Source organism: Carassius carassius, chromosome 49 (assembly GCF_963082965.1).
Source record: "Carassius carassius chromosome 49, fCarCar2.1, whole genome shotgun sequence".
In the NCBI taxonomy this organism is placed as follows: Eukaryota; Metazoa; Chordata; class Actinopteri; order Cypriniformes; family Cyprinidae; genus Carassius; species Carassius carassius.
Window position 1 is genome coordinate 16,390,377 of NC_081803.1, and position 12,114 is coordinate 16,402,490.

Below are 12,114 nucleotides of genomic sequence, written 5' to 3' on the forward strand. Positions count from 1 at the left end.
TGTAGCGATACAATGTTGTTTCTACAAACAAAAATGAACAGCTAACTAGCCACAGAGCTAACTTCTGAAAAAGTACTTGGGGACTGGAAATAAAATGCAACTCCCCGACAGCAGTTATTAGACACGCGACCGATAATTTTTAGCAATTGGCAAAAAAAACATTGTATAGGTAAATGTTTTTTTATGCCAAAAATCATTAGGATATTAAGTAAAGATCATGTTCCATGAAGATATTTTGAAATTTTTATACCGTAAATATATCAAAACTACATTTTTGATTAGTAAAATGCCTTGCTAAGAATTAATTTGGACAACTTTAAAGGTGCTTTTTTTTTGCACCCTCAGATTCCAGATTTTCAAATAGTTGTGTCTCGGCCAAATATCGTCCGATCCTAATCTATGGAAATACATCTATGGAAAGCTTATTTATTCAGCTTTCAGATTATGTATAAATCTAAATTGTGACAAATTGACACTTAAGTTTTGTGGTCCAAGGTCACATTTATTATTTTATTCAGCAAGGACATTTATAATATTCTAAAAGGTTTCTATTTTAAATAAATGCTGGGTTTTTTTTTTTACTTTCTATTCATCAAACAATCCTACAAAATGTTGACATCACAGCTTTCACTTAAATGTTAAGCAGCACAATAGCTGATTGAGCAGCAAATCAGCATTTTAGAAGGATTTCTGAAGAATCATGTGAGAAGAATGGTTTGTACAAATATATGCCTGCCTTAGCAGAAGCATGAGTTGATGGGAGAATGTTTTACATTTAGAGAAACAACCCCTGGCTCTGTGTCGCCCCTGCTGGGCTTTCTGCTGCGGTTGACAGGAGTGGTGTGGTGGAAATCATTGGTTTGGATGGGGTCTCTGAGGATCTCTCACACACCGATACTCGTCCCTGCACGCTGTCCATGCTTATACCCAAGGCTCATGGGAAAGACGTGGGGTAGCACAGAATATCAGGAGCATAGGATCAAACCCCTCAAGATCTTTTTCCATCACAGACAAGTTGTTCCTGAGCCCAGAGACAAATCCATGAGCGCAGAACCATGCAATCGATTTTTCTGTGATAGTCCATCATGTGGTTCTGTTGTTCAAACAGCTGTAGGACCACTCATTTCTGTTCTGATTATCTCTCCTGCCATCCATTCACTGTCACTTTATAAGAACGGCGCAGACCGTTAATATAGGGTAAATAACTGTAATGGTAGAATAGGCTGTTTATTTATGGTAAATGATGAGACCTGTTTGCTTTCTAGCTTTGCACTTTTGCTGAGCTGTGGAGCCACATGAGATTGAAGCTGTTTTCACACTTGGTTAAATTTTTTGGTCTGAACCAGAGTACACTGCCGTATGTGAGCGGTATGATCAAAATCTTATATCACTGTTTGAGTCAATCTAGACTAGGTAAAAAAAAATGTCAGTGGCTTTTGGTTGGCACATACAGTATTTCTAATGACACAGATAGACTAGCAGTGACGGTATTAAATGGCAAAGCCATTGTTTGTAAATTTTAACTAGGTTATAAAGAAATTGCTTTTAGTTTTATACTATTTGAAGGGATGCACAATATATCAGTATCATATTGGAAAATATTTTTTAAACTGATTGACTATCACAAGAAATTGTATGTTTTATTTTGCATCCTCGTTTCCCATTTTTATAGTTAAACGATTAACGATTATGGAATACCTTTAACTTAATCTTTTTTAACACTTATTTAATAACACTGTTAAATGTATTCTTTTTAAATGAATATCTGTTGTTGTGATGCCTACATTTTCTATTATTATTGAAATTATTTTATATGAAACTCTACCACCACAGTACTTCAAGCTTCCTGTTCAGATTTTACTTTCCAATAACTAGATGTTATTTACAGTCAGTAAGAGAGCAAAAGATGTGGACTTCTCCCTGATCCAGAGAAACCTTGTGTCTACCACAGCACACACACACACCATGTGACGGTGAACCTTTCTGCCTGGGTGTCCATCTATGGCACACAGACAGAGAGATCTCAGAAAGAGAGAGGAAATGGTGATGCTGATTAGTCCTGTTGTCTCTTTTCAGGACATGAAGAGTTTCTTCTCTCTTTCCTGCAGTCCTTAACTTTCTGACATGGAGTTTTTTTGCCTACCGCTTTGAATGTACAAGCTCTTTACAACAGGATCGATTCTGATTGGTCAATGTTTTTATGGTTCAGCTGGAAGAAATTTGTTCTGAAAGTGATTCCAATGATATGGTTCCTCTATGGCAGCGGCCCCCAACCACCGGGCCGCGGACCGGTACCGGTCCATGCGTCATTTGGTACCGGGCCGCACAAGAAAGAATAAATAACTTGCATTAAAGCTGCAGTCGGTAACTTTTGGCGCTAGCGTCTGGCGGAAGAACATTGTAGCCGGAGCTACTTCTCTCTGTTTACATCTATGGCGAGTCATGCAGGTACTGTGCTACTCTGCAGTGTTGCCGACCCCAACCAGACTAAAATAGTCCTAATATAAACACTTATTATAAGGGTACCGTAGTGATTTAGGAAAATACAAAAACACTGTTTGGAAAATGGATTCATGATGTACTCGCTCATGATGTATATATATTTTTTACATTTTCGACACAAAACAACAATGTGGCACAGCCCTGTGATTATTGAACCAGTAGAGCTGGGAGCGGTGGATTTTTGCGGTATCTTATATTTTTAAGGCATGTTTAAACGTCACCATAGCGACCAGAGTCAGTAGCCGCATTTCCACTGTCGGGCCAGTGCGAGCCAGGGCTTAAAGCGGGCCGGGCGAGGAGAATACCCTCGGGCCAGTAGCACAAGGCCAGAATAGCGCAGGGTTTCCACAGTCGAGCCTGAAGCTCTGCTGTGCGTCACTAAAACACGCCTCTCAGGAACAACGTCATGCAACCCCATCATTTCACCAACAAAGAGAAGTTATCAGAAAACTAATAAGAAATAAATCACTGGAACATGCGCGATCACCACAGGAACATGATAAAAGCGTCCGTTTGTTTGCATGCTTTGTTAAATTTCAAAAGTTTCAAAAGCATCGATGTTTTAACTATAGAATAAGTAATACATTGATCATAATGAATTAATTTATCAGGACTCAAAATTAATCACACATAAATACACTTATTTCTATTTTATTTATTTATTTTTAATGTTTATGAAAATAGCCTGCTTATTCAGTCGAGCCTGTTTCTGTTTATTTGTAGCCACAGCCTATCCGTCACATTTAGAATGAATGATAATATCTCTATTTTTATAAACTGAATTATTATTGTATTATTTTTTATGATGGGCAACGTGAGCTAAACTCTCGAGACGAGGCTTGTGACAGATAATATAAGTTACTAAATAATTACATGATTGTGATAGAGAATAAGAAGCTGACTTCTGATTTCTTCAAGCGGTCATATTTACATAGTCTTTTACATCGCTTAAAATATTTCTGCCTTGTTTAGGTGATTATAATCCACATCGGATCAAGTTATTTTTTTCTCGAGACGAGACTTATGACAGATAAAATATGTTAAATAAATACACAATTGTGATAGAGAATAAAAAGTTGATGTCTGATCTCTCCTGGTTGCATTTACCATGTTTACTATGGTAACGTTATTAATGTTTAGCGTGCATAATCTTTTACATCGCTTATAAAGATTTCTGCCTTGTTTAGTGATTATAATCTACATCGGATCAAGTTATATCAAACACTCGCAGCTGAGTAAGAGTGATTTTTGAACTCAACTGATTTTAAAAAGTCTTTAATGCTAAAGTTATATATATCTGTTATCTTTCTGTAATGATCTGCAGCACTGACGCGCTCCAGACGCGGAGAAACTCCGCCTTTGTTCATAACCCCTACTCTAGCCCCAGCTGGCCCGCTTTGGCCCAAGGTTTTTGTCGGGCCAAAAAACCCTGGCCGTTGGCCCCGAGGAAGCCCCGGCGAGGCACGATAAAGCCCCGGAAGTGACAGTGGAAATGCGACTGGCCCTGGCACGCACTAGCACGCCCGGTTTAAGCTTGTCAGTGGAAACGCGGCTAGTGTGCGTTAGGGGCAGATAGGATGTTATTCATGTTATGTTGTTGGCGTGATGTTATGAGGACGCTGCTAATAAAGTTGCATACGAATACACAGTGGATTCATGTTATTATTATATTTACAATATACCACAGTTTTTATGCCAATCGTATCATTTTATTTTGTTGTATTTTTCCGTCACACCTTAAAGCCTGGTCCGTAAAAATATTGTCTGACATTAAACCTGTCCTTGGTGCTAAAAAGGTTGGGGACCGCTGCTCTATGGTCTGTCATTATTGTTGTAGTTGTGGTTTGGATGTCCCTATTCTCGAATATTAAAACTTAGTTATCATTATAGTTATCATCCCTTATGTGAACTGGCCATCAGGGACAGGTAAATCTGAAATTTGATTTTGCAATAATAGACCACCACCAGACAGAAAACTGAACAACTCCACTGTGCTACTTCTGTTCAGTAGATCAAAGGAACCACTAGTGCCTATAAATTGACTCATACTGTGTTTGACAGAAGTGCTTGTAGATTTTATTACCCAACATGTGTAATTGTTGATCCTTTTTTTTTTTTTTTTATAGTGGAAAATTAGGCAGAAATTTGATCTGACTTATCTATTTTGTTCAGGCAGCTGCTGGCCAATTACAGCACAGAGAGAAGCAGATTTAACTTCTTTTTCCTCACTTTGTTCGGATTTTAAAATGTACTTTATAAATATGTGATTCTGAGGCATTGTGTGTCTGATTCTTGATTCTTGACAGGTGGATTTATTTACATTTTTTATAGTAGTAATATTCAAAACCGAAAATGTTTTGAGCTACAAGAAGTAAATATACTTCTTCGGTGCTTTGCCCGTAATTACAGCCACCATCTAAATGTTTATAATTCAGCACCAAATTGGAGTAGAAACATAATTATAATACTATAAAATTTAATCACAATTTTTTGATTCGTACCCTCACTGAATATATGCCAAAGCATGAATTGATATCCTAAAAAGTTTGGATGATTTATTTTGAATAGTCATTTCTTCTCCCTCACACACACTTTATAAAATCCAGCAGTAGTGGATTGATGAGACTGCTGAAAACAACTCCATGCACATGTGTGCAGAGATGGTTGTAGTAATGAAGCTGATTACTGATATCGTACTGCCTGTTTAATATACAGTATGTAGCGCAGGAAGCTAAAGAAATATTTGAGGAGATTTGTTTTTTAAAGCCAGCTATACTCTAAGTCTTAGTTTAAGTTTGGGCTTATGAAGGAGATCCTTGAGTTAAAATGAGTTTGAGAAACCCTTTTCAGACAACCTGTCTGTGATGTTTATCTCCTAGATGATGTATATCTAGATGAGTGTTTGCGGTCCAGAATTAGACCTGTTGTTATGCACATGCTGTAGGGCTGTGCGATATTGTGAAAATATCTACTTGCGATTGCGATTTTGATTTGCGATTTTAAATTTGCAAAGTTAAGCTTCAGCTCAATATTGTCAATAATGTGCAGCACAGTATCATTACCCTGCTGAAAAAAAGAACACAGAAATTCTTACAGTTTCCATTAAACCATTACAAAATTCCTTTTTGTTTTTAGCATCATTCCAATAGGAATTACGGTTGTTCTATTGATTGCCATCTGCCAGATTACATCACACCAATAGAATCCGTCAAATAGACACCATTATAGTTTACATTAACACCAATACAATTCCCATTATAACTCTGAAATCCATTCAATTGTGGTTTGGGAGGGGTTGTATATATTTTAATATAAATATATTTTTTTTCAGCAGACAAGATTATAATGGTATAACTACTTTTACAGAATTAACTTACTGTATTTCACTGAAAATATTTTTTATTTTTATAAATAAAGAACTGTTTCTTTGGTCAATTATTAAAGTATTACATATGTTACACTGTATTTGGGTTTTTAAGAACAAGTGGAAAATGTGCTGAATGTTTCATTTCATTAAAGTTAAATTAGCAAGCTGTTAGACTGAATTTACATTCGTTTTAAACGCGGAGCCAGGCGCAAGCTGACGCAGGTTGCGCACGTGCGTCGAGACTCATCCATACTATACTGCCAGGTGCGCTTGTGGAGATTTGCGTTGCAGGGTATTTAATGACGTTGCAGGGCCGTGCGAATATAGCCGAGCGTTACGAAACAGGCTGCGTGAGTGCGGCAAGTGTGCACGGCTCGTCCGTGATGTGGGATTCGTGCCTCGTGGGGAAGAGAGGAGCGAGTGAGAAGCATTCAGAGACACAGGCTGTTTGTGCGCTCTTCTGAATTGGGAATAGCGAACATGCAATACGGCATGCTCTTGATGAATTGTGACGCAGCTCTTGCAAAATACCTTTTTTTGTTCGTTGTCTGTCGTTTCAGAGCTTAAGTTACATAACGTTTTTCTTTAGTTTTAATTTGCCTAACTTTTGAGCTGACCCCGTTTTTTTTTTAAATGATGGGCGTTTAGCAGTTGGCTAGAGCAGAGATGATTGGTGAGAATGGAGGTTTGCTCACTCTGTTTGTTTGGACTCATGGCTGCAGTCATGCATATGCTCTGGAACAGAATAATTTTGAGTCCACATCGCAGGCTTTTGCGATTAGCAAATCGCAACGTCTCAAATCGCAATTTCGATTCGATTTCGATTAATCGCACAGCCCTATCATTCTGTACAACAGGTTGTCCAAAACACCCGTCTATGAACACATCAATACAGCTATCTCAGCTCTTCTGCTTTTACATTCTGTGCTTGATAAATGGTTAAATTCAGTTGTATGCACGGAAAAGGCCAACATAAACATTTAATATCTCCTTTTGTGTTCCACGGAAGATGGAAAGACTCTGAGCTAAATATTTGTTCAACGTGTCACTCATGTGATAAACACCTCCTTCTGTAGTAATTATAATACATTTACATGTTATAATATCTCCCACGCTGCATCCTCAGGGCTCAGAGTGTGAACCAAATTTTAGATTTCATTAATTTAGAATGAATATTAAATATCCATCACTGGCCAAATCTCATGTATTCAGAGCAGCTCTGATGGCACAGCAAGTTGGACTTCAGCCGTCCCCGTGTGTGTGTGTGTCCAGCTGTGCCGAGCAGCATCTGCGTGAGCCTCAGTGGGAGATTATCTGCACTGTGTGTGTGTGGTGAAGGGCCGAGCAGCACACACACTCAACACACAGATGGACAGGCCCTGGGCAGGCAGACGAATCGATCAATGCAGAGGACAGATTCAGCCAAGTGCAAATGCATCGTGTTCTTACTGTAGAGGCGCTGTCAGCACACACACACTCACACTCCTGTAAACATGCAGATGTTCTTGGTAAATAGGATCGTTTGCCTGCTAGGCCTGTCAAGAGGAAAATCTTTCCTCGTCTGACCCGATTATGCTTATATAACCAGAGAGAGCGAATGTCTGTGTGTTTGTTGTGGTTTGATGTTTTCTGCTTGTGTGTTTGTTTATTTCTCCCCTTTGCTAGAGACGTGTTGTCTTCCCTCTCCTAGCTCTCTGGAGGAATATTCCTCTGTCTCTTAGGCAGGGACTGCTGTCTGCTGTCCGCTCATGTGCTCACCTACAGAGGTTAAAATGTCAATCAGAGAGTGAGCTCGTGAGGATGAGGGAAGGGGTGCTGGGGAGATCACAGGGTGGAATCAGAAAGACAGAGAGACTTTTAGTTTATTTTTGCATTACTTTTTCTGTCTGAAAAATTATTTGGATACACAAATGTATCGCTGTTTGTTATGCCAATAATGTGCACAAAAATCAAACTGACATAGCTTGAGAAATTTTTAGTCATCATATTTAAGGTCCAGTGACTTTCATGATATCATGATATCTGTCAAAAACATGAACAATAAAATCCGAATTTCATCCAAAAACCACAATTTTTTTTATTTAATTTTTTTTACGTTTTATTTAGGATATACAAAATGACGCTCTCTCTCTATATATATTTTTTAAATGAATATCTTTAAAAAGTCTCATCCAAGTTCAACAAAGGCTGAATTTGATTATTTGATCAAAAGTACAATAAAAACAGTAATATTCTGAAATATTATTGCAATTTAAAATAACGATTTTAATATATTTAAAATATTTATTCCTGTGATGTAAAAGCTGAATTTTCAGCAGCCTTTACTCCAGTCTTCAGTGTCATGTGATCCTGCAGAAATTATTGTAATATACTGATTTAGTGCTCAAAATATTTCTTATTATTTGTTGAAAACAGTTGTATTGCTCCAAGGAGAAAGTTCAAAATAATCCAATTTATTCCATCCTAGCTGAATAAAAGTATTTTATAAATGTTATAATTTTTTTTTTACTGATCCCAATCCTTAAACTTTGTATATGTTTTGTGTGTGTGTGTGTATATATATATATATATATATATATATATATATGTGTGTGTGTGTGTGTGTGTATGTGTTATTTTGAGGTGGCAAAGGTAATCTGAATGTAAAATTAGGATAAAAGCACCAGTGTTGATTTTGTGTATAATGCATCTTGTGCATGCATGTACATACTGCATGTATGCATGTGTGTGTGTGTGTATGTATATATATATATATATATATATATATATATTAAAATTATGAATGAAGTGTGGAAAAAAATTACATAAATTGATTAAAAAATAGTTCCATCTACTTCAGCTATTAGGAGCCTATGATTTCAATTTTCTCAAACAAATAAAAGTATTATGAATTAGGGGTGTGCACGGATAGTCGAACATTCGAATATTCGTTCTGCTCTAATTATTCGATAAATAAAAATATCCGAATTTCGCAAAAAAAAAAAAAAATGTCACTTTCTGTGATTCTCCATGGCATATTTGAAGGTGTATGCAAGCAAAAAATAATTAATGAATGATTAAGGGGCCATTCACATATCGCGCCTAATAAGGCGTGGAAAAGGCTATGCGCGCCGCTTTCTCCTTCTTTCCAAAGCGCTCGGGCAGAAGCGCTCCTGAGGCGACACGTTCTCTCCATGAAGACGCGGAAATTTCAGCAAAGGATAAATGGATTTGCAGCACAAAAAAAAATCGCTTTCAGTAGCTCTGCTACTAAATTTATTTCAAAATGGCAATCCATATACAGCTATGATCAGCTGTTCCTTCATCTTGGCTGAGCTTTCAACGTTGTTACAGGAAAGGATGAAGCTGAATGTTTAGTTCTTGTCACATGACCTGCGGTGCGATTAAGGCTCTCTGAAAAGTTGAGATGTTTTTAACTCGATGCTGTGCGGACGCGCCTGGAAAAAACGGGCGCGTCGCACCGCGTGCGCATCGCGACCGCGTCGCTTCCATTATGAGCGCGCATACCGCGCGCCTACATTGGAAATAACGAACTTGAGCATGCAAAAGACGCGATATGTGAACGCCCCCTAAAAGAACTATGGTCTTCTAGTACTTCAAATATGCCGTGGAGAATCACAGAAAGTGATCCAAGAACATTGTTGCAGCGTCTCTCAAGCAACGAATAAACACCGCTAACTTGGAGAATGCAGTGAAAACTCTTCTCGCGTCTGCCCTAGACCCTCTGCACAAACATCTCAGGTTTCTCGATGAAAACATGAGAGAAGTAAGAAAAAAAAACTTTTTTGAACATTATCAGAACATTTTCCTTGATGCGAGTGGTGCGGATGCAGTCGCCACGATGAAGAAGATGCAATGCCCACTCGTCCGAAAAGGCTGAGCCAGTTCTCCAGCGATGATTACAGAGAGTCCAGCCGAGACGAGTGGGAACATTTCTTGCTGGAGCCATGTATTCCACCAGATGAGGATCCCATTCAGTGGTGAAACGAAAACACGAAGCGCTTCACAAAACGTATTCGCTTAGCACACCGTTATTTGTGAGTCCCGCCAATGTCTGTGCCGTCATAGCACGTTTTCTCCATGGCCGGGCTTATTGTTAACAGACTAAGGAGCCAACTTTCCCCCAATCATGTTTACATGCCCGTATTTCTTAACAAGAACATTTGAAACAATAGGAAAAAAAGCAAAAAAGATTTGCTGACAGTTTAAAAGTTAAGTGTAAGCTACATTCTGTACAATAGCCTAATTGCTGGAGGCTGCTTTACGTTTTTTCTTTGTTCACTTTTTTTTTTTTTTTTGCTTTTAATCTGTACTTTTGTTTGTTTGCACGCATTGTTAAAGGTTTTCAGCTACAAAACACGATGTGTAATGTTCAAGCTTATTGTAAGCTTGTTCAAAATGACGAAAACAAATGTTGCTGAAAAATAACGTCTGACTCATTAAACTTAATTTAAATAAACGAATATTCGAATATTTGTTTTTTGTGAGCTCATATATTCGAATGTGATATTTGTGGAAAACGCCCATCCCTATTATGAATTAAATTTGTTAGTTTTTTTATTAAAATTTAACTAAACCATTCAAATGGAATCCCCAAAAAAATTAATAAAAAGATTTCATAGGGCCCTAGACTTTGCGTGTGCTATTTAGTTTTATCATATTGTATTTAATGACGTTAAAACCAGCAACAATTTTGTCACTTAGCTCTTCTCTTTGTGTTTCCTTCTGTGTCTGTTTGTCCACAGGTAGAATGTAAGAAAGCCCAACCAAAGGAGGTGATGTTTCCTCCAGGCACGAGGGGAAGGGCGAGAAGTCTTCCGTACACCATGGATGCCTTCATGCTGGGCATGGGCATGTTGAGTGAGTCTCACATGAACACACACACTCACACACTGATTCACTGAGGGGTAGCTCATGGGCGGGGCTTAAGATGGTGACTTCTGATTTGCTGCTAGACCAGAGATAAAGGTGTTTACATGAATGTGTCCGGTTAGTTCAGCTCAGGATCTATAGGATCCCTCAGACCTGATTAGCAGAAAAAAGAAAATTTATATATATATTCTCAATTATTAGGGGTGCAAGTGTGTAGTACTGAAACCTGAAAATTGTAATTGTTAGAATGGCCGAGGATCAGCCCTGTCCACATAAAACTAATCAAGCAGACCAAACTGTAAGTCGTAGAGACTTGAAACTTACCATCCCTGGTAGTACTCACACAATCTACAATGTCACCAAGGCCTGCCCCAGTTGGGCTGACGGGGGCGGTATAGCGATTAAAAGTATTTAATCGCTTATAACTCCGAAACCGTTAGTCACAGACTCAAGTGTCGTATGTCGCTAGAATCCTTGGCTCACTGTGGACAAAGTTTGCAAAAGTAGGGTTCTTAAAAAAAAAAAAAAAAACACAAAAAAAACCGTCAAGGATTCTAAAAACATAAGGCACTTGAGCCTGCAACTAAGGGTTGTTATTTTAGGAGTTTAGGAGTTTTGATCGCTGCATCGCTCCCGTTAGGCTGATTGGGTCAGGCCTTGGTGACGTTGGGGAGTACTATCATCCCTCCAAATTTCAAGTTTCTATGATGTTTTGGTCTGCCCATCATGCGTTAGGTGGAGAATGCTGATCCTTGGCCATTTTGTTCAGTGCTACATGCTTGAACCTCTAATATAAATAATATAGATTTTATAATATATAGGCTTCAAATAACTTTGATAATAATAAAATATATTAAATTATGTAATATGTAATTTATTTAGATTTTATCATATTGTTTTTAATTTTAGATTTGTTTAATATTTTAACTGAAGTAAGGTGATAAACAGATTCATTACACTCAACTTACATAACGCATATAGACTTCTAGAATATGCAAGTATAAGCTTCATATAATTGTGATTTAATATTTAAAAATATTAAATTATATAGTTATACATTTAAATGTTACCATATTCAGTGTGTGTGTGTGTGTGTGTGTATATAATTTTTGTAAAATATATAATTTTTGTAAAATATAAACTGAAATAAGGAGATAAACACATCCCTTATAATCAACTTTTAACAAGGGCTTGAACTTTGTAGAAGTTCTTATGGATTACTGCTGTGGAGGAGGGTGAAGAGAGGAGGAATGGGAGAGAGAGAACGAGAGCGTGAAGCACTCATGTGAAAATATTAACTCTGGTCTTATCTAAATGAAACTGGAGTGAACAGGACGACCAGACAGAACTTATTACAATTTGCATTTGAAAAA

General features: G+C 37.7%; 1 protein-coding gene across 3 annotated transcripts in view; it reads left to right on the forward strand.

The window, feature by feature from the left end:
* LOC132132228 (RNA-binding protein Musashi homolog 2-like) overlaps positions 1 to 12,114 on the forward strand; it is a 190,614-nt gene that overhangs the window by 149,108 nt on the left and 29,392 nt on the right. For all 3 annotated transcript variants that reach the window (XM_059544562.1, XM_059544563.1, XM_059544564.1), the window contains exon 9: positions 10,615 to 10,729. In XM_059544562.1, the coding sequence (XP_059400545.1) occupies positions 10,615 to 10,729 (115 nt within the window). The remainder of the gene's footprint in view (positions 1 to 10,614; positions 10,730 to 12,114) is intronic.